The sequence below is a fragment of the Pyrus communis genome, chromosome 3 (genome assembly GCF_963583255.1).
Source record: "Pyrus communis chromosome 3, drPyrComm1.1, whole genome shotgun sequence".
In the NCBI taxonomy this organism is placed as follows: Eukaryota; Viridiplantae; Streptophyta; class Magnoliopsida; order Rosales; family Rosaceae; genus Pyrus; species Pyrus communis.
The window spans coordinates 19,944,650-19,967,049 of record NC_084805.1 but is presented as its reverse complement, the minus strand read 5'-3'; the positions used below and the strand labels follow the sequence as shown (position 1 = coordinate 19,967,049).

At 38.5% G+C, this 22,400-nt stretch overlaps 4 protein-coding genes across 4 annotated transcripts; 3 read left to right on the top strand and 1 right to left on the bottom strand.

Annotated features, from left to right (window-relative positions):
- The first annotated feature begins 2,282 nt into the window (after window positions 1-2,282).
- LOC137727454 (glycolipid transfer protein 1-like) lies at window positions 2,283-3,555 on the top strand. Its single transcript, XM_068466311.1, has 6 exons — window positions 2,283-2,406; window positions 2,502-2,557; window positions 2,674-2,804; window positions 2,883-3,018; window positions 3,155-3,289; window positions 3,380-3,555. Exons 1-6 carry the CDS (start codon window positions 2,283-2,285, stop codon window positions 3,410-3,412), a joined length of 615 nt encoding a protein of 204 aa, XP_068322412.1. The 3' UTR covers window positions 3,413-3,555.
- A 1,724-nt stretch (window positions 3,556-5,279) lies between these two features.
- On the top strand, window positions 5,280-6,505 carry LOC137727402 (CRIB domain-containing protein RIC6-like). Its single transcript, XM_068466270.1, has 4 exons — window positions 5,280-5,458; window positions 5,551-5,654; window positions 5,788-5,884; window positions 5,974-6,505. Exons 1-4 carry the CDS (start codon window positions 5,353-5,355, stop codon window positions 6,375-6,377), a joined length of 711 nt encoding a protein of 236 aa, XP_068322371.1. The 5' UTR covers window positions 5,280-5,352; the 3' UTR covers window positions 6,378-6,505.
- Window positions 6,506-7,907: 1,402 nt separating this feature from the next.
- On the bottom strand, window positions 7,908-9,541 carry LOC137727477 (piriformospora indica-insensitive protein 2-like). The gene has a single exon (XM_068466332.1). The coding sequence runs from the start codon at window positions 9,418-9,420 to the stop codon at window positions 8,020-8,022; it is 1,401 nt and encodes a 466-aa protein (XP_068322433.1). The 5' UTR covers window positions 9,421-9,541; the 3' UTR covers window positions 7,908-8,019.
- Window positions 9,542-16,916: 7,375 nt separating this feature from the next.
- LOC137729866 (glutathione gamma-glutamylcysteinyltransferase 1-like) lies at window positions 16,917-20,719 on the top strand. Its single transcript, XM_068468917.1, has 8 exons — window positions 16,917-17,049; window positions 17,444-17,600; window positions 18,118-18,356; window positions 18,607-18,770; window positions 18,913-18,964; window positions 19,336-19,563; window positions 19,694-20,185; window positions 20,313-20,719. Exons 1-8 carry the CDS (start codon window positions 16,975-16,977, stop codon window positions 20,397-20,399), a joined length of 1,494 nt encoding a protein of 497 aa, XP_068325018.1. The 5' UTR covers window positions 16,917-16,974; the 3' UTR covers window positions 20,400-20,719.
- Window positions 20,720-22,400: the final 1,681 nt, after the last annotated feature.

Below are 22,400 nucleotides of genomic sequence, written 5' to 3'. Positions count from 1 at the left end.
GTTGTAATTTTTTTTATTTTAATGTTTTTGGAAATTGCAATTTCCTTTTCGATTTTATTTATGAAAATAAATAGGAATTAATCAATTAATTATAAGATAAAAAAGAAATAAAATATGAGGGGTGAAGCGATATCTTCTGAGATTCTGAGCTGCAGCCTGACTCGTTTGGGCTGTCTCTTTGGAACGGGTCACCTCAGGTCAAAACCAAACTTCAAAAAATAAAAATAAACAATTACTAGACGCACGTAATGTTATTATTTGTTAACAATACCTTTGAAAATTCTTTTATTTTTTTGTGAATAGTAAATATTTGGTCAAAAGATGCTTTCGGTTCAACCTACCGCTCATCGAGTTCAAACTCTCATTTTCATTTGGTCTACACTAACTTAGTGTAAAATTCTATAGTTTGTAAAAATAATCTCTAATTTTCGACAAAACTTGTGTTTTACAATAATATTAAAACAAATAAAAAAAGAAAAAGAAAATTAATTTACAAAAACATGCCCGCATTTTCTTATCTTCGGTCTGTAATATTTTTTTTTTTTTTTTTTTTTTTTGTATTTTAGGTAAAAATTAGTTAAAATTTAGATATGTGAGGATCTTCCTGGTCCTGAGTGGGATATTCTCAACATTTTTCTCTCCCTGTCTGTCTTTTTTCTGACCTGGAAGAAGGCCTGTCTGATCTGTTTTTTTTCACTATTTTGATAGGAAGTGGGACTTTGTCTCAGGCTCCCAGATACGGAGTTTTGGGCCATCTTTTTTGGGTCAGAGTCTTTGTCAAATTTGGAATAACAACTTACATAAAACGGTGGACGGTAAAGTCGCATTCTGATAAGTGAGTGAAAACAATGTATACGATGTATCGAACACAAATATAAGTGAAAGATGCTATTTTGACGTTTAAAAGTAGGACTTTGTCACACGCTAATGTAAAGTTTATGGCCTTTTTTTTGGGTCAAAATTTTAGCCCAATTTGGTTTTGGATTTGTGCATCTTTCTCTGTCGCATCTCCAACTCCATTACCCAAAAAAAAAAAGAAAAAAACAAAACCAATTGGTTGAAAATTTGAATGAAAATAATGTCCAACAAATTGTATTATTACATTTGATGTATTAGGTCAGTGTTATCGGAACATAAAAAAATTTCTCAACCAAAAGGAGTAGGGTAAGGCCTAAGAAGGCTTGCAAAGAGACTTTAAGAAAAAATATGAAATACTTGGGGCTAACGGAAAACTTGGCGCGAAACTGAACACAATAACATTATGAGGTTCATACAGTCGACCCTATTTAATGAAATTAAGCTCGTTGTTTTATTATAAATAAATTCTAAAATGATTAATTGCTTACAAATTACAATTAATTTGGAAGTGGAATGCTAAAGAGACTCTCTGAAAAATAAGACTCTTACACTATGTTTGGATGAAGAGATTTAAGATTACTAATGAATTTTAAAATAACGGAAATTGAAATGACAGAATTTTATTTTCTATAATTTGTGAATTTTCTTGTTTGGTTAACCTAAAAGAACAATGGAATTGATTACGGAATTGATTATTTTTAAACTCTCAATCATAGAAATTGGGAAATGACACCTATTTACATGGAATTTAAACTTGGGAATTGGAGGTCCTAAATTCCAAGTTCTTTTTCCATGCAGAAATTCTAAATTTCTATGTTTATGAATTCAAACAAGGGAATTGATGCATGTCAATTTATAAATTCTCACTTTTATATAAATTCCAAGTTTATTTTCCTCATCCAAACATAATATTATGTGCCACCAGTTAATATAGTTTCAAAAGTATCAGGTGGCTGAGAGTCCACATAAAACCCCGCTTTAAGAGAGTGTCTTACCAGAAAACATTAACTGCCAGGCTTCATCATCTCTATGCCACCTAGTACTTGGAATTGACATATCTGATTTTTGGGATCTGCTCGTTTGTCTGTCGTTTTCCAGGTTCGTGTTCATTTACCATTTCACGTTTCTCATCTTCTCTCTACGCTTTCCCGTTCAATCCATTAATTTATTTGGGAAATTTTAATTTGATTAATTCTAAACTTTTCACGTCTGTTTAAATTCGAATAATTTTTAATTTTTTAAAATTTCATGAGATCGTAATACTTGTAGCTTCAATGGTACAGCACTTTTTTAAATTGGCTAAGTTCTTAACTTGCACGCATTGAATTATGAAAGCAAACACAAACATAAATTGCCATGCTGACCAAAATATTCAGATTACCAAACCCGACTTGTGATGTTTTTGCAGATAATTAAGCACAAAAATGGCAGGATCAGGAACTGTTTTCGCTTCTGCTCTGGAGGGGATGAACCACGTTAAATCCGACTCTGGCGAGATGCTTGCCAAGCCTTTCTTGGATGTCTGCAACCACTTGCTGCCTGTTTTAGGTATGAGGGTTTGATTTTTAACCCGAAAGCGGGTTGAATCAATGTGTTTTGATGCTGACAAGACCGTGTTTCTCGATTCATTGTTTCGATTCCAGATAAGTTTGGAGCTGCCTTCGCACCTGTGAAATCTGATATTGGTAATAACATATCCGTAAGTTGCTCCTTTTAACTTTTTTATAGGTACAGTAATGTGACTTTCTGTACAAGCAATCTGTTCTAGGTTTTCTAATGTTTGCAAGGTTTTTGATGTTCTTCTCTACATTGCAGAGGTTGGATTCGAAGTATTCGTCGAGCCCGTCAGAGTTTAACCACTTGTACAGCATAATTCGAGTTGAGATTGAAGCGAAAACTGCGAAATCCTCATCTAGTTGCACGAATGCTCTACTCTGGCTAACAAGGTATGTCGTGTTCGTGTTGCATGTTTTCCACCTGCAAGCCAAACCTTGTTTCGTTGAGAACTGAATGTGCTTGATTAGGGCTATGGATTACTTGGTAGAGCTGTTTCGCAATCTGCATGATAATCCGGACTGGCCAATGCCGAAGGCTTGTAACGAAGCGTACGGCAAGACGCTGAAGAAATGGCATAACTGGCTGGCTAGCTCAAGTTTTAGTGTAAGAACTCTCATTCCCTTTTCAATTAGATATGCATGCTCTTCGTCATTCTTCGGTGCGATTAACTGCACTTTTTAAGTTTTTCGGCGACATATGCGGAAGCGTAATTTTTTCGAGTTGTTTGATTGAAATGCAGGTTGGGATTAAGCTTGCTCCGGAGAGGAAGAAATTCATGGACATATTAGGTGGTGAAACTCCTGAATTAAACTCTGATATGGGGAAATTCTGCGCGAACTTCTCTCCGCTCCTCGAAGAGAATCATAGGTTCTTGGTAAGGTTTTTCGTGTTCGGGCAACATGGTTTGGTTCGAATTTGCGTAATCGGGTTCTGATTAAGGTTTGTGTTCTTAATCTTTTTGCAGGACTCTGTTGGATTGGACAGTTTGAAAGCTTGATGCATGTTCTAAATGAATGTTGATTATAAGTTGTATGTGTAATTTTTGTATGAAAAAATTGCATTTGCTACCAAATACAGCGTTTCAAATGGTTTGTAATTAAAGTGGTTAAAAGTATTTATTCTTACAATAGTGGTCGTAGGTTCGATTTCCCCTCTCAATTGTCGCTTGTACAGAAAAAATTACAATGTATTTAATTAACCTAATTTACCACTAAGCTCCAATGGGACAACAATTATTGATTCATTTATTTCTGTTTGATGACAATGATCTAACAGTCCTTAAAAAGCCAAAAGATCAAGATATTAAAAGATTTTTTAAGCCTAACTAAAGTAAGAATTCTATGCCAATTGAGTTATAAGTTATAACTAACGATACTGTCACATAAAACTTCTTGGTGCAACTTAACTTGGGTCAATCCGAAAGCTTCCAAATCTGTCCGTGCAGACGTTACTCTATTTACAATGATTGTAATTTCTAAGGGGTGTGCTATCTACACATTCCATTTTACTTCTCACACACCCATTGATAATTTCTGTCCGTTGATCTTCTTCAATTCATCTGATCCGACGGCTGAAAATTAAAAAAATATGTGAGAAATAAAATGAGATGTGTGAATATCACATCCCATTTCTAAACATAAGAAACGTGTTATTGTGAGGAGAAATTCTTTGATTCGAATACCAGATCAGATGAACATAAAGCCACACACAAAAAAACATCCCTACGCCACCAGCCCCTGATTTTTCACTCAAATCCGGTCCCATTATGTACCAATGAGCTCACAAACAACGGCGGCCGCACCCAAAACCTTCTCAATTATAAGGTACAGTGGACCAATTTTCACTTTTCGGTAAGACCTAGGGCAATGAAATAAAGGGGTAGGTATAACGTTTTGGGGGCTCAATGCTCATAACGTCTGTGGTACCAATTTTGCTGCTGCATTCATAACTACACTGTGACTCAAAAAAAGAAACACAAAAACATGCCATCTCATTCTTATTGTTGTTATGGGTCTGACATACATTAATGATCAAAATCAATTATCGAACGCATACTTATCCGACCGAAGCACTTATCTTGCTCCAATATCCTACAAACCCGCTACGTGAAATCCGACTCATGTAGCCAGGGATCCAAATGCATGTGTTACATCTAGAAGTACGTAGCCATTTTCTCTTCAAGTAATTTCCACCCAAGAAAATAGCCAACCAACAATACAAGTTCTAAGCATCTACCATTCATTACAGCCTCTAAAACGATAACTCCCCCCCCCCCCCCCCCTATATTTAGCATGTCAAAGATTTTATTTTCACTCGAACTTTCGCACCGGAAAATTCGACGTACTTCTGGTTGACAATTATAGGGTTAGGGAAAAAAGAAGAATGCATTACCATCGAATTGACGAGATAAGCGATGGGTTTACTTTAATTAAGCATAATTTGTTTTTCAGTTCATCCCTTTTCTCATCACTGCCACCCTCAATGCCACATTTGTCAAAAGCTGTTGTTCGTTTTTGAACACCTTTTTCCCTTTCTTCTAAAGTTCTCCCCATCTCGAGTGCAAATTAATAGAAGAAAGTGAATGTTCTTAGTTTCTTAGGGAGAACTAAAAATTATAGTTCTGAATGTCGCCTCCTCGTATATGGGCCTATAAAATACGGCCTTGCATCAAGGTATTGATATCGAAATGCAGAGGAATATCATTTTTTGTTGTCGTTTCTTTTATCAACAAACTGTCGTCTATGAGATTTGAATTTGAAACAAAATGACGGATTTCAGTCCTGCTTGCATTAGCCCCTTTGTGTTGTTTCTTTTGATTTTCGATTATTAACATCTTCTTCCTCTATTGTGAATTTTATAGAATTGGAGGACAAATTTTGGATTCTAAATCTAGTAGGGAATTCCCAAGAGTAGTTTTAATTGGTTTGTTTAATTAGAATGGCGGCGAAAGATGCAAATAATGGCAAGATGGTGGTGAAAGATGCAAATAATAACAAGATGAAGGGCCTCTTGAAGGGACTAAGATACATTTCTCAAATATTTGGTACGTATAAAATTGGAAGAAGGTTGCAATTAGAGTGATTTTTAGGTGCACTTCGATAATTTTCTCAAAGAAATTGCCATTCCTTTTAGCAGATGAAAACAAAGACCAAGAAATGCAGATTGGACTTCCTACGGATGTAAAGCATGTGGCTCATATAGGATGGGATGGCCCTTCAACTGCTAGTTCACCAAGCTGGGTAATTAACTATTTTATTTTTTATTATCAACAATTATCGTCTACAAGATTTGAACTCCGCTCCTGACCTTCTTTCTGGCAAAGTGGAGAAAAGAGCCGCTAGACGAGATCATCATGTGTTTTTTTTCATGCAGATGAATGAGTTTCAAGCTCCACCCGGATTTGAACAATCACCACCTTTAGCCAATGGAGAGACGAAAGAAGATTCTAGGGTCAAATGGGTCTCTGAAGGTACATTTTTTTTTTGGTGTGTTTAAAATCACAAACTATGAAAATGTAGGTGGTTTTGGTTGGCATGTTAATGTCGTAAACGTACGTAGATTCGAGCCGGAAAGGTTCAAGGGGTGCAAGGTCACCAGGGCATGACGTGCCGGATTTACCCAAGTCGTCAAGGCGGCATTCATCAAACGGGCACGGAGGTGGTGGACCGGATTCCCCCAGGAGGGGAAAATCAGATAAACCGAAGCAAACAAGGCGGTCTTCGAAGAATAGGGACACATCGGATAGTAGTACTAGAGGTATCCGGCAATCCACGGATCCAAGTCAAGGCAGCGAATCGCCGCAAAACCTACCGGACATCCCTAAGAAAACGCAGCGGAAGAAGTCGAAGGACTCATCCGTTGGGGGGACATCAGGGTCAAGAAGATCTAAACACCATGCTAGTTCAGAAGCATGTACTTCTCCTGGACACCAATCTGCAACCATTTCTCAGAATTCTTTTTAAGTGTGGGAAAACAAGGGATTTACATGAATTTCTTCACAGTGTTGATTATTGTTGTAGCTAGAATCTTTAATCAGGCTAGCTATATAAAATGTATCACGGAAGTGAAGCCAAAGAATTGTAATTTTCAGCCAAATAATATTTTACTTCATTTTTTTATTTTCGTAAAAAGTGAATTTCGTTAGAAATCCAGACAGCATTATCAAATCATCCTTACATCACCTCTAAAAAAAGTAAGGGCCTGTTTGGTATTGGATTTGGATCCAATATTTTTAACTCAAAAATAAGTTTTGAGTCACAAATTAAAATCTTTGTTTGGTATTTGATTTGAAAACAATTCTCAAAATTCCAACTCAAAAATATTTGAAAACAAAGCCTATTTGTTGAAAACATAAAATGTGTGTTTTTCAGACTTTTTTTTTGGAGATTCAGCCACTCCCGTCTCTCTCTCTGTAACCATATCATAGGGCCTGCACTGTAGTCTGCTTGATTTCTTAACAAAGCTCCACCCCAACTCCTCAAATTTCCAATTGTTGCAGATCTCCAAAGACCAAGTCTACCGTGTCCTGCCGCCAACCTGCTACAAGAACTACACTCGCCAGAACCCTTCTTCTACGGTCTTCGGCCTCATTCCACCCTCATCCCCCTCCCCACCGACATCTTCTACCTCGTGGTTTGCCTTGAATCCCCCAACAACTCAATCGAGAGCATCGTGTTTAGAGGATTCAACTTGACGGCGTTGTCTCCTTCTCCGTCATCTCGCCGAAGATCCATGTCACTATTTGAACTCAAAACCCCAACAAGAAGATAGGAATTTACTGCGAGAAAAAAGCCCCTGTCAAACCCTTCAACTTAACTTCTTTTTTTTTTTTTTGGATTAGTTTAGAGAAGTTGCATACCAAACAAGGTTTTGGATTTAAAATTTTTAAATCAAAACATGTGTTTTTAGAAAAAAATCAAAATTTTGAGTTTTGTTCTCAAGTTGAATACTAAACAGGCTTTAAGAGTTTTCTGTATTTTAATCAAATTCGACCCAACAATGATCCAATCCGATAAATAAAAATTGACCTAGTCAGACGCTGAGCTCAACCTATGTTAGCAATTACTGTAACTATTGCTTTCCAGCCTAAAATCATCACTGTCCAACACAGTACAAGGGTGATATACTTTTGTCTCTCTCTCTCTCTCTGCCCCCGTGATTTTGAGATCAATTTTGCCCTAAATTAGACAACATTCCAAACATGTTTGAGACTGTAAACACCAACCATTTAGGGAAACTTTCACCTTCTCTCTCCTCCAGCAGTTGCTTGCTCCCCACTCAAAAAACCCTTTTCGTGAAACGGCTGCAGAGTCACAGTTGCAATACAGCAAACAGTTGACCCTTCCATTTTTTTCACCCATGGATAGATAAATTCAGGAAAATGTGGTAAAAAGTAAAAAATAAATAATAATAACATGATTAAGGATAATGATATAATAATTTATATGCACTTTCCATTGACAAAAAGTCCATAATTACATTAATCTCCCCTGTAAATCCCAGTCAAAAATTCATACTCCATGTCAGTAATTATAAACTGTTTTTTTTCTCCGTTACAAGACCTAATCCCAGTCCAAAACTCTCAAATCTCTAGCTTAATCCTAATTAAGCAAAGATTAACACAAACAAAACCCATGTGCCAAACATAATCACAGCGTTAGGAAGAACAACAACCTGCACTGAAGAATCCAGAGTAAGAGGGGCAGAATTGGGTTTCTGGGTTTTGTTGCAGACCTTCAACTGGGTCTTGGAGGAGAGGATCAAGGCCTTATCATCGGCACAAAGATTAGGGTTTCCAGCCAGTTTCAAATTTTGCCCAAATTTTGCTGAAAATTTACCACCACCAAATGAAACTCTGCCACTGAGGTTATTGTTCTGCAAATTAATCACACTCACAGATTCCAAGAGCCCTAACTCCTCAGGCACTGTCCCTTCAAGCTTGTTGTTATCAAGCCCTAAATACCTTAGATTCTTCAAATGCACCCCCATTGAAGCTGGAATTTCACCAACCAGCCCCATTTCTGAAAACCCAATTCCCAGAATACCCCCAAGCTTGTCCCAAATTTCAGGAATCTGCCCTCCCAACAAGTTCCCACTCAAATCTAATTGCTTCAGCTTTGGCATCTCACCCAGAAACAGAGGAACCCCGGTGTCAGTGAAATTATTGCGGCTCAGGTCCAGAAGCTCCAAAGTTTTCAAGTTCTTCATGCTCTCTGGGATTTTACCATTAAACCCATTGGATCTCAGGTCCAGCTTCACCAGCTCCGAGAGATTTCCCACCGATTCAGGGACATTTCCGGAAAAATAATTGTAACCCAGATCAAGAACCTTCAGCTTCTTCAGCTTCGAGAAGCTCAGGGGGATTTCGCCGCCGAGTTGGTTCCGAGACAGAGTCAGCTCCTCCAGGTTAACCAGGTCGGCGACGCCATCCGGGATGTTCCCGTAAATCCCATTTCCGGTCAGAACCACCCTTCTCAAGTCGGTGAAATTACGGATTATTCCACTGAGGGAGCCCACCAGAGACGGGTTGTCGATAAAAACGAGCTCCTCCAAACCGGACCCGAAACTCTTGGGGATTTCGGGGAACGAAACGCGCGTTCCGGTGAAGCAGTGGTAGAAGAAGAGCTTGCGGAGGTATTTGAAGGAGGTGAAGAGGAGCGGGCTGAGGGTGGCGTTGGCGGAGCACGGCGGGTTCGGGGTGTAGTCCGAAACGTACCCGAAATTCATCTCGGTCACGTGAGCCACCGGGTCGGGGGACGAAACGTTGTCGTAGAAGAAGTCGCATACGACGCCGTGAGGGGCGGAGAGGCAAAGGTCGTCGGGGAAGAGAGAGCGCCAGGAGATGTCGGGGTTGACGGAGCCGAGGACAGTGTAGACGGCGTCTTGTTCGGCGGGGGTGAGGAGTGGTTGGGGTTGTGAAATGACGGCTGTGGACAGGAGGGTTGTGAGGAGGAGGAGGAGGAGGAGGAGGAGGGTAAGTTTAGAAAATGGATGAAACAGAGCCATTGGAGAGGAGGGGAAGGTGGTGGGTGTGAAGAGGAAAAGAAGTGGGATTTGGGAGGAGGGTATATGGAGAGTGAGGTGGGTATACTGAGGAGGAAAATGAGGGTGTAGGTTATGTTATGGTGAGGACTCTCTCACGCATTTTATTCTGGTGAGGGTGGGAGCGGTTGGCTCATGGTGTTTAAGTGGGGGTGGGAGGGAGGGGAAGATGCTGGCTTTTCTGCTGCTTCCTGGTTGCGTAGCAGGTTTTGATGAATTTACTAATTTAGCCTTGTTTTTGGACTGGTGTGGAAGACCAAGCGATGACCAACTCAATTTAAAATTAGATATAAACAATAATTTGGGTGACCCAGAAAATTACTGAAATATTGTCATGGTGTGTCGGCAACGCAGACCCAGCACTTATCCCCCTCAGTACACCCAGCACTGCACACCAAGCACGGCAGCGCAGACCCAGCACGGCAGAGAGATACCCACTGAAAACCTTGACCCGAATAAACCTCGAACACATCAACCTCACCGCTCCGCTTCTTCAACGACCACGATCTAAACCCGCTCGAACTTTAACCGGCACAAACAAAAGCGACCGGAAAAGTTCTGGAAAAAATAAAGGTTGTGAGCGGGCGGAGGAGCCGACAGGAACCTGCGGACTGTAGCAGCCGCGAGGCGACAGACAGAGACGCGCCGCACCCGCCGACTTGCTGTCTCGTGTTGTCAGCTGCACCATGAAAGCGACGGCTAACCCTCTCGAAACGGGGCGAGCACGGGCACGACACGTGGAGTTGTACGGAAGATCCGTTTCCGGAAACGTGAGAGCATGCGAATGTGGTGTCGTTTGGTGGCAGATGGGAGTTAAAAAGAGCGGGAAAGCGGGACCCGCCAAGTCAGACAAACCTGGAGCACGAAAAATGCGTTTTTGCTGTTTGTTTTGCTTTTTGACCTTTTGCCGGGTATTGGAGTGGATAGGAAGGAAACGGAGGCGGAACAAACAGCAAAAACGCATTTTTCACTTCAATAATTGAGGAGGAACCAATTAATAAGCAATCCCAATAGGGCGAGAGAGAGCGCGGTCCTCTTCAATAATTTCCACGAAACACGTTACCAGAATAATGAATGTTCTGAGCTATTAATTCAAAATGAAACTGTTATTAGTATTTTAAAAATTTTATTCTACATTTCTTACAAGTGTATTTTTCTTTCTAATTATAAAAAATTTGAAGTGCAAAATAAGATTTTTGGAATGCCAATAACAATTTTCAATTCAAAATTATATATATATAGAATTGGAATGACAACATAACGAAATTTGGAACGGAGTTTGGAATGCCAACATAACGAAAAATCCGTTCTATGAAAATCATGTGTTGTCCTTATTTCGTGCAACTTTTGAATGTTGGATTGCACAATATAACAAGGAAAGGTGGAGAGACAAAAGTGGTGTCATTCGGATTCAAAGTAAAAGCTGAGCTTTGTTTGCATACCCCGATTAAGCTTTGGATGTATGCTCCTTCATTTTGGTCTAGGTCTGATGAAATTGAGTAGAATATAAGGGGTATCCTACTCAACAAAATTTATAATTCTTAAAATCAACTCGGACGAACTTCTCTTAAGAATACTTTTTTCAACAACCCGAAAACTTGTTTGGTATTTAACTTGGAAACTATTTAAATCTTGAAGGATTTAAGCTATATAACCCAAAATCTTGTTTGTTGAAGGAGTAGGATTCTCTTTCCACTTTTTTTCCCTTCCTTTCCATTCCCTTCTATTTGAACGGTTACAGTTAAGCCACGTCAACATCTTGTATTATTTTTTTTTTATAGAAAGAGAAAGACAAAATAGATAATGTAAGAGGAAATGATGGAAGGGATGGAAAGAGGAGGGGAGAGAATTCTAGTATGAAAATCATTAGGTGGCGTTGGCTGAGGGATGATATCGAGGTCGGGTCGGGATCCGAGAAACGACCTAGACAATACTCACCAAGGCCCAATATCTTGACGACTTGATTTGGAATTCCCAATTTCCCATTTCATAAAATGAAATCATGTTGTATTTAGGTGGGTTTTGTTCACATATATGGTGGCAGGTTGCTAATTTCAAATGTTGCCATTGAAATTGAGCAAAATAAGCTTGAAGTAAAGCTTTGGTTTTGGCGGAAAGGTGAGGTTGGGGCTTGTGGGGTGATTAGAGTGAGAGGATGGTAGGTCGAGCATGGTGGGAAGAAAATATCTCGATCACCAGAAAATTCATGACGGTCACCAGAGCCTCTCTCAGTCGCCCGGAAACATCTCTCATCATCGTCGGTGACTCTCAGTTGATGTTTGGTATCACTGGTCTTGATGCTAAGGTCTTGCAACGTCGCGAAGAAAGAAAAAAAGGGGTCAAAACAGACTCTTGTTGTTCTCAAATTTAGGCTAGTTTTTTAATTATTTTTTAATTTAAGTTTAGTAAAACAAGTTTACCAAACAAGTTTTTATAGGCTCTAAATGGTTTAGCCATCAATACCACATCCCAAAGTCAAGTGATGGAATGATGATATGACGTTTTTTATATGTTAAAAAAAAGAGTTTTAAAGAAACACTTCTAGTCCTGTTCATTTTTAACGAAAAAGACATTTTTACTCTAAAAAATCACTCTTGATATTATTCATTTACGACACATTTTTGTCATTTTGATTAAAACTCAAAGTTTTCAAATCATTTTCATTAGTTTTCCTAAAAAAAAAAAGGCTAGACATTGAATAATAACTTGTTTATCATAATGACGTTAATGTGTTAGTATTTCAATCTAATCAACATTATTATATGCTTTTACTGAACCTATTAAGTGTTGAATTAATTTGGGATATAGTCATATTGTTCCAAGAATGCATGGAGCATATATGCTAATTAACAAACAAGACTTTTACAATTACTTATCTATAAGCAACAAGTTCTCAACTTGTTTATCTTTTTCTGCAATAAAATTTTAAGAAACAAAGAAAGAGATAGAACCCGAAACGAAACACAGGTAACAGTCGTTTTTATTTTTGTTCAATATCTTGGTCATCCAAACTGCCATCTGATTACGGTTTCAATTATCATATTTTATTTATTTATTATCAACAATTTAATTAGATTTTTCATTTATAATTTTTTCTGCGGTTTTCAGTTTCTTTACATTAACAATTTGATTTTGGTAGCGTACTCAGCGACTTAACATGGCGGACAACCAGTCGAAGTTGAACCGCTGCTTCGAGGACGCATTCAGAGAAATTAAAGAAAAAAAAAACGCATTTTCTCAACCAAACATTTCCAATCCATGCAGTTGGCAGCATTGTTGAGCTTCAAAACCAGAAGTGCCTGTTATGGGTTGTAGTAGACAAACCGGAAGCGGCAGAGAGCAGCCTATACGTAGTTATGATTTACCAAGTTGGTGCAAACACATATGTGCATCGACATTGTCGGCTCTTGCAATGGCTTGGTATGTTTCAAAGAGTACGAGGCCAAGGCAACCTTCTCGAACCTAGTTCCAGAAATATCCGGCCTCAAGAACAAGAATCATATGTTTTGATTTGGGGAATGAGAAACGTGGAATTTTCAGACCGATACTGTCCCTACTTAACCACTTGGGTTTTATCACAAAAGGCCTAGGTGTTAGTTAGAGTGGAGTATTTCTATTTAAAGTGCTTTCTTTTCTTCCCTGCTAGCCGATGTGGGACACTGGGATACAAACACCCGATACTGTCCCTACTTAACCACTTGGGTTTTATCACAAAAGGCCTAGGTGTTAGTTAGAGTGGAGTATTTCTACTTAACCACTTGGGTTTTATCACAAAAGGCCTAGGTGTTAGTTAGAGTGGAGTATTTCTATTTAAAGTGCTTTCTTTTCTTCCCTGCTAGCCGATGTGGGACACTGGGATACAAACACTCCCCCGCACGTGAGACCCCATTTTATGGGTCACATGTGAAATTCCACACATCGATAACCACGTGGAGCCTTGTCGGGACTCACCCAATCGCACGGGGCCAATGGGGACCCACCCAATACTGTCCCTACTTAACCACTTGGGTTTTATCACAAAAGGCCTAGGTGTTAGTTAGAGTGGAGTATTTCTATTTAAAGTGCTTTCTTTTCTTCCCTGCTAGCCGATGTGGGACACTGGGATACAAACACCCGATACTGTCCCTACTTAACCACTTGGGTTTTATCACAAAAGGCCTAGGTGTTAGTTAGAGTGGAGTATTTCTACTTAACCACTTGGGTTTTATCACAAAAGGCCTAGGTGTTAGTTAGAGTGGAGTATTTCTATTTAAAGTGCTTTCTTTTCTTCCCTGCTAGCCGATGTGGGACACTGGGATACAAACACTCCCCCGCACGTGAGACCCCATTTTATGGGTCACATGTGAAATTCCACACATCGATAACCACGTGGAGCCTTGTCGGGACTCACCCAATCGCACGGGGCCAATGGGGACCCACCCAATCACGTGGCAGTATGGACCCGTCCTCTGGCTCGGATACCATGTGGAATTTTTCAGGTCGACGGGCCGAAGGCCCACTCCAACAACACCGATATTGTCCCCACTTAACCATCTGCACAATCCTCAGGTGTGAGGTTTTATCACAAAAAGTCTCGATGCTAGTTAGAGTGAGATATTTCTATTTAAAGTGTTTTCTTTCTTCCCTCCTAGCCAATGTGGGACATTGGGGTTCCAACAAGAAACTTGATGACAATAACGGATCAACCAGCCGGTTGAAATATAATTAAGCTTAGACGAACTTGGCCCCAATGGCCCGAAGACATAACGATTCGCCTAAATTCAAGTATTCAATTCAACCAACGATGAACTTGTAGCTTATTTAGTTAAGTATTCAACATGTTGAGTTTATTCTCACCCTTAAATATCGCCCGTCTCGATCTCCATCTCTCCCTCTCATCCATGGCTGCTGAATAATTGCTGGAGAATATTGAGACGTAAAGAAAAGAGGAGAAGGGAAACATATAGGAAACTTACATGTAAAAGAAAAAAATTATATATCAATTTTAACTTTAAATATTAAATTATGACCATGGGATCTTTATCAAACGGGTAAGAACAGAAGCTCAGGTAAGTGTGCGAGGAAGAAAATTAGGACTAAACAATTCTTTCCACATTCTTTCCCTATATTGTATTCGTTGACCACAATCAATCTTTAATGTTTCACACTGCAATGTACTGTATTTGATTTATGGCGCTGGTGTATGCTGGTGTATCATACAATAGTGATTAGGAAAGTTAAAATGCCTCTATGAGTTTTTCCGATCCTTCCCCCTCCCTTTCAAAAAAAAAAAAAAAAAGTTGCTGTCCGAAAGCACCATATGCTTCATTTTTTTTTTTAATAAAAAAACAAAAATGTACATCTTTTTAATTTTCCTATTTATGTCCCATCCTTTAATAAAATAGAGATTTGCATACAACTTACATTTATATTGTTTACCTTTTTTGACAAAGAAGAGGATACCTACATTAAACTATCGGGATGACAATTCGAATATTGAACTTAACCAACTGAGCTACAAGTCACTTGCCATTAATTTTGTTAACCTCATTTACCACAACCACACCAACAATGTTTAAAACATGGTGCAGTTTAACTATCAGTGATGGGAAAAGTCCATATATTGCTTCGTGCCTAACTCTCAAGAAATTCCACAACCAAGTGATCACAAAAAGCACTTTTTCTTCCTCCCTATTTCTAATGATTTTGTCACAGCAAACCGTGGCAATATTCTTCACAGAATAAACAGAATGGTGGGATTCAACGACAAGAAAAGCCAACAAATTTCCATGGCTAATGGGTTTTACAAACGACCTCTTCCTTCTCCTCCCGCCATTGAGTTTTACTCTTCTGAAGGCAAGGTCAATGTGCCTTAATTAATTCCTATTTCTTGCATAAATCATGTTTTCGTGATTGTCATTTGCATTATGCATGCTTCGACATATCATGTAGCTCTCGTTATGGTTAAGAGTTTAGCATTGCACGGAGGTTTTTTGTTCAATTTCTTCCTCCACAAGAATATAGCTTGTTTCAAAAGAAATCGGGTTAATTAGTAGGTTGTTTGTTTTAAAACACATTAGGGTTTTTGTGTTAAAATACATTAGGGTTTGGGTTCATTATTATAATGGCCTTTCATTAATAACCTTAGTGCAAGTATAAGCTAGAGTTTGTGTGTTAAAAAAACTAATGTTCTAATAATCCATGCCTAGCCCTGCTTAGGTGCTAAGCGGTTGGCCACTGCCCCGATTAACTTAGATAAAAAATAGATAACTTTCATTTTGCATTTTATTTTAAAAAAAAATTGTAAGAGACTTGTTGAATACTTGGATGAAGACTCATTGTTCTCCAAGTTTTTAATATTAATACTTTATAATCTATATGTGATTCTATTTTGCAATTTTTTTTAAGTATAAGTAGGCATATAAGCACTAGGCCCTTGTCGGCAGTTTGAGTAACGCCTTTTAGAATATTGATAAAGACACATTAATGTTTATATTTGTATATGTAGAGTGCTAATAGAAAAATCCATGATTTTTTTTCAACATAAACTTTTTGCTATTTTTCATTTCTGGTTCCACTAAAAAATTAAATCATTCATTTGTATACGTAGAGAGATTACATCAACCGAAGATCTCAAAACGTATTAGACGCACGTAATTCCTTTGACTTAATGAACATAATAATTTTAATCAATGTTTAATTTTTTTGGAAGTCAAATAAAATCACATTACGTATTCTTCACTGCGTAGTAGGGTTTATCAAGTTTGCAATAGCATCCCCTTTCCAACGAAACGACAATCTTATCCCTGCCGTTTGGATTGTTGATTGGGAGACTTAAAAGCCCTGGCGTTTGAAATAGTTAATTACTCGGGTTCCCTTTCCTAATCAAACGCAACAGAGAATTGTCCCACCGAGACGACGCCGACCCGAACCATAAACCCGAAACCCTTTCACTTTGGTGTGGGATTTTGCTACTTTAAAAACCATTTTTGTTCATAAGTGCTATTGAAGGGTTGGTTTGGTATTGCTATTCTTTGAAAAAAATAAAGTATATTTAGTAATTCATCTTTATTTGTTAAGAAAATTAAATTAATGGCACATCTAGTATTGTACAATTTTTGGTCATTCACACAGTCATAGTTATTTTACATAAAAGTTTACCAAATACTATAATACCGTTTTTTTTTTTTTTTCCAAAAGCATTTTTACAAAAAAAGTTTACCAAACACTCTGCCACTTTATTTCACAACTACTTATCCTTACATCATAACAAAAACAATTATTTTTTGTCAGAGCACATAAATACCAAACTAGCTTAAAAGCCCTGGCGTTTGAAATAGTTAATTACGCGGGTTCCCTTTCCTAATCGAACGCAATAGAGAATTGTCCCACCGAAACGACGCCGACCCGAACCAAAACCCCAAACCCCTTGACTTGGACACTTCAATTTTCTCAGTCCTGCCCAGATCAGATTTTCTTCCCCGAAATTTTCTTGGGTTTTATTTGTTTAATTTTTAGAAAAAAAAAAAATTAAGAAAAATGGCTATGGCGGGGCTGTACAGACGAATCCTTCCTTCTCCTCCTGCAGTCGAATTTGCTTCCTTACAGGGAAAGGTACAACCTTTAGATGCAGCTTCCTCACTCCGTCACTTACTTTTTCTTGAGTTCTATTATTTTTTAGTTTCCCCCAATTTTTAAATTTTTTGTGTGAGTCTTAACATTTAGCATTAAAGCTTGAAACTTTAACTTTTTCTATAGATACCCTTTTTATAATACAATCTGAATTTTCCTTTTCCCCCGATTTTTGTTTTGGGTACAAAATGTTGAGTTCAGTTTATGTATGACACAACATTTATTTGGCTGCTTGTGTTTTTGGGAATGTTGCAGATTATTCATGTCAAATTATATGGTGTTTTTCTTGGGAGTGAGTGACTTTTGTGCTTGTGATGTGTTGCTGTTCAGAACCATTGTTTTTGGGTTACTAGATTTGGTGGTTTTCGAATTGCAGGAGCTTTTTCTTGAAGCCATTCAGAGTGGGACTATGGAAAACTTCTATACGTTGATTTCTTCTTTTCAGACGCAATCAGAGCCCGCTTATTGTGGATTGGCGAGCCTGTCCATGGTTTTGAATGCCCTTGGTATTGATCCCGGAAGGAAATGGAAAGGTAAAGTTTAAGTTTTATCAGCTAATAGGATTGAAGGTATGATTTTGTTGTTGATCAAGCTAGTGAATGGCATTTTAAAATTCACAAGTCAAGTTTCGTTATATTGGCTATCTTGTTAATTGCGTCCATTTAAGTTCTATTGAATTTCTGACTACATTGACTTTCGAAATTGTCCAGGTCGTTATAATCTGAGTTGTTGATGATCAAACTGCTTTAGACTAATTGCTTTCTTGTCCTATCAAGTACGATGTTTGGAGTGATGAAGTATAACTTTGTGGGATTTAAGAATTTGTTCTTGGTTAGCTCTTACAAGTCTGACGCTTTAATATTGTGTGATGTTTTTCCTTGCTAGTAGAATAAAATGCTTTACACATTATAGTAGTTGTTGCCTCTCATTACTGACTCCATCCTTGTTTGCAAATGCCTTGAATGTAATAAACGTTTATGTTTAGCGATTTTTTTTGTCAAGTTTGATCCTATAATGTATGTATATTATAAACTGAATTCTTTCTCACAGGACCCTGGAGATGGTTTGATGAATCTATGTTAGACTGCTGCGAGCCTTTGGAGACTGTCAAAGTAAGAGGCATCTCATTTGGGAAGCTTGTTTGCTTGGCTCACTGCGCTGGAGCAAAAGTTGAAGCCTTTCGCACAAATCATAGCACAATTGATCAGTTTCGTAAATATGTATTGAGATGTTCTACTTCTGATGATTGTCATGTGATCTCATCATATGATAGATCCGCTCTCAAACAGGTTATTATTACTATACTACTCTACATTTTCTTTGGTGAACCATTGATAAGTTTTAGTTACCTGTGGAAATGCTTAATATTTCTCAGCCTTATTATACACAGCTTATTTGAATCGAACTATGGGAACTTGTTAATACAACTCCTGATGATTATCTCACTTGATGATTCTGCTTATATGGCCCCGTGTCACACTCCCCAATTCTTTGAAATTTGATCAGGTATTGAAGTACAAATGAATTTGTTTATTGCAGACAGGTACCGGTCATTTTTCACCAATTGGTGGATTTCATGCTGGAAGAGACATGGCGCTTATTCTGGACGTTGCACGTTTTAAGTATCCTCCTCATTGGGTGCCCCTCAAAATTCTTTGGGACGCTATGAATAATGTTGATTCCTCTACTGGACAACGCAGAGGGTAGGTATTCATGCATGCTAGTGAATATTACCCATTGCAAATTATATCAGATGTGCATGTTGAAAGCCATTGCTATATATTTTTGCTAGAATATGAAACGCGTTGAATTTCAATGACATTCTTAGTTCTCAAATGTGCCCAGGTTCATGCTTATATCTAGGCCGCACAGGGAACCAGGTCAACTTTATACCCTGGTATGATTGAATTCGTCAATTTAATGGCTTCAAAACCCAAACCAAACCCAAACCGAACTCCCCCATACACAGTTCGGTTGGGTTTTATTCTGGTTGTCTGAATGTGCATGTCTTTTTCCCTTTCTCCGCGGCCTAGTAATTTGTTTATATACTTTTTCCTGTATTCGTTAATATGACTTCTACCTATATGGTGTGTTTTGATTTGTTGTATGTCATTATTGCAAGCTGTCTCTCTCATATGTTTGTGTGTTTGTGTTTGACAAAAGTATTTATGTTTGTGTGCTGGAGTTATCACAAATCTTGGGTTGCTTACTTATTTTATGATCGTTGAAGATATTTATCTATTTTTCTGTGATATTTATTTCTTGCAGAGCTGCAAACATGAGAGTTGGGTCGGTGTTGCGAAATACTTAATGGATGATGTTCCTCTTCTTCTAAAATCAGAGGAGGTGAATGACATTCAGGAAGTTCTCTCTGTTGTTTTCATGTCGCTCCCATCCTATTTTGGGCAATTCATCAAGTGGGTTGCAGAAGTTCGGAGACAAGAAGATGGTGGCCAAAGCTTAAGCCCAGAGGAAAAAGCTAGGCTTGCTGTCAAGGTGATCTAGGCCTTCAGTTTCGTCGTTTTCCCTTTTCCTATCAAATCGTCCCATTTTTTTTTTTTTTATCTTTAAGAACCCCAAACTATTTTCTAGTTTGTAATTTAAATACCCGAGTATTTATTTGCAGGGGGAGGTACTGAGACAAGTCCAGGACACTGGCCTTTTTAAACATGTGGCAGAATTATTATCTTCAGCACATTCATGCTGCGGAAACTTATATTCTGGTCACGAAGAAAACTTGCGCAACATTGCTGCGAGTGTTTGCTGCCAAGGCGCACAAATTTTGTCGGGGAAGTCTGCCTCCTGGGGGGTGTATTGCTGTCAGGAAACATGTGTGAAATGCTTGAAGGCTAATGGCAACAAGCCAGCCACGGTTGTGAGCGGGATGGTGGTAAATGGTGGAGCTGAGGAGAGGATGGACATGCTTGTTCCTTCGTCAAAAACAAATTCAGGATGTTCTTGTGCAATTGGGATGCATCCAGCTAGCAATGACGTTGTAACAGTACTTCTACTGGCCTTGCCCCCAGGTACATGGTCTGGGATCAAAGATGAGAAGCTTTCAAAAGAAATATCTAAGCTTGTTTCCACTGTAAATCTTCCTACTTTGCTTCAAGAAGAGGTAAGCTTAAATGTTTAGTAGTTTTCAGCTATTTTTTCAAGTTAATTTGTCTTTGATCAGATAATTTGAATCTGCGCCCGACTTTTATTTCCAAGATTTTATAACATTACCTACTGGCATGGCACAGGTTTTGCACTTGCGACGCCAGCTCCACCTTCTTAAGAAATGCCAAGAGGATAGGGTAGACGAGGATCTTGGCTCCCCTCTCCCTTAGACTTCTCTCACGTTTACTCTGATTTGCCTAGTATCGCCAACGGACATCAAGCAGAGAAGGCATCAATAACCCGTTTTCATGTACTTATCAAATTATGCATAAATATAGGCACCGTAGAAAGCTATATGTATTACCGAACTGAATGATCATGAAGAATCATGGCGAAGAGCAGGTTGTTTCCTTAGATGAAGCCGCTGATTGAGTTGCATGATAACTGGAATACCGATGTTAGAATGTTTGCATAACATTTTGCGATCAAAATTCTTGATCACCGTGGTGTTTGGTTGAATTTAATCCAATGCCACTCAATTTTACTGTCACTTTGGTCCGACTCTGTACTCGCAGAGAGTAGTTGAGATGCAAAGATGAATTGGGTTACGAATTTTCAGTAGAAGCTAACATGCTTTGTACTTGAAGAGCTCATATAATATTTCATTTAGTGGTTTTTTAGGAGGGATATTATTTTGGTTTTTTAGCCAAAATTGTTCATGAGATTGACATAACTCTTTATTTTGGTTTCTTGGTTTCTGATATTTGAAATCAACAGAAGTAGTCTCTGCGTTTATCCACTATCAATCATTTTGGTCATTCCATGAAAATGTTATTAAAGAATCAAAATGACAAAAATACCCTTAATTTAATAAACAATGTTCAAAATGATTTAACAAAATTAAAGATATTTTTATCATTTTATCTTTATTTAATGGAGATTTTGATCCTTTCCCCATTTATGTTTTCGTGAATGCAGTATGGTTTACTTTAGCCTTATATACTCAAAGAGGGTAAGTTTGAATGCCACATATTTCTTCAGTCTTCTCATTCACTGCCTTGATTATGTAAGAAAGGTTCACATCCACCATAGTGATAGTACCGTTTGGCCCCGTCATGTTGATCTGTACCAAACAGTCCAACAATAAATCAGCACCTGACTGTATGCCATACTGAGCCAGCGTTTTCGTGACCGTGAGGCGAGTACCGGAGACATGGCTGCCCGTTAATGTCTTCAATCATCGGTGGGGGAATCCAAACATCATCGATGATGTCCAAACTCTTAGCTGGAAGTCTCAGTTCCGTAATATCGGGTGTTTGGACGTAGATTGCCAATGGAGAGCTGGAAAAGTACCAATTTGTAACCTTGCAATCCGAAATACTTTCCCAATCTTTTAGCATTTCATCGTAACAGTATGGTTGTTGGTCACAAATTGGGAGATCTAGCATGCTCTCAACTATTACCTTGATACCCAAAATAGTATGCGAAGAACTTAACTTGATTTCAAGTGAATCCTCGTCATACTCTGGTTTTGGATCTGGTTTTCTTTCCGGTTCATGGAAATAGGAGTGCTTCACCAGGTATTCGTTCGAGTTCTCTCTGTCTTCCAAAAAGTCAAGCTTTTTTTTTAACAAACGATATTATCTACGCTAAGGGAGAGAGGAGGTGGGTTAGTCTCACAATGGACTAGCAATAATGTAGTTCAAAATCGCCTTTGGTGATAATCAAACCTAAGACCTCTCACTTACAAGTGAAGAGGAATACACTAAACCTTAGTACTAAGTGGCCCGAAAAGTCAAACTTTTTCCTTCGGTTTCTTCAACTTCTTCAGCTTGATCACCACGGCGGAAAACTGCATGAATAACACAATTCCTTTCAATGTTGTAGGTTTTGAGGCACTCAACCTCATTAAGCAACTGGCCCTTGTAAAATGTTTCTGACTTTTACATGGGATCCCCATCTTCTCACAAATATGCTGCTTGATGTCCATTATGAACTGACCTTGTAGACGCTAAGCGCGGTTGTTTCTCCAACCTGCGGCATCTTGATGGATAGTTTTGAAGAAGAACCGAACACCTAAATCGTTGATCTCTCGTTCACATGGTAAAACCCTAGGTTTTTCTCATCATCATCAAAGATAAAACATATGGTCACCATGAAACGGCCATAGTTTGTCAAGTTGCACACTTGCACTTCTGCAAACTTTCCAGCAGTCTTCTTCAAATCACAAA

Coding starts and splice junctions, on each gene's coding strand:
- LOC137729866 (XM_068468917.1), top strand. CDS start 16,975: ATGGCTATGGCGGGGCTGTACAGACGAATCCTTCCTTCTCCTCCTGCA. Junction 17,050..17,443: donor TTGCTTCCTTACAGGGAAAG/GTACAACCTTTA, acceptor TTCGAATTGCAG/GAGCTTTTTCTTGAAGCCAT. Junction 17,601..18,117: donor TCCCGGAAGGAAATGGAAAG/GTAAAGTTTAAG, acceptor TCTTTCTCACAG/GACCCTGGAGATGGTTTGAT.
- LOC137727454 (XM_068466311.1), top strand. CDS start 2,283: ATGGCAGGATCAGGAACTGTTTTCGCTTCTGCTCTGGAGGGGATGAAC. Junction 2,558..2,673: donor ATATTGGTAATAACATATCC/GTAAGTTGCTCC, acceptor TCTACATTGCAG/AGGTTGGATTCGAAGTATTC. Junction 3,290..3,379: donor AAGAGAATCATAGGTTCTTG/GTAAGGTTTTTC, acceptor ATCTTTTTGCAG/GACTCTGTTGGATTGGACAG.
- LOC137727477 (XM_068466332.1), bottom strand. CDS start 9,420: ATGGCTCTGTTTCATCCATTTTCTAAACTTACCCTCCTCCTCCTCCTC.
- LOC137727402 (XM_068466270.1), top strand. CDS start 5,353: ATGGCGGCGAAAGATGCAAATAATGGCAAGATGGTGGTGAAAGATGCA. Junction 5,655..5,787: donor CTGCTAGTTCACCAAGCTGG/GTAATTAACTAT, acceptor TTTTTCATGCAG/ATGAATGAGTTTCAAGCTCC. Junction 5,885..5,973: donor GGTCAAATGGGTCTCTGAAG/GTACATTTTTTT, acceptor AAACGTACGTAG/ATTCGAGCCGGAAAGGTTCA.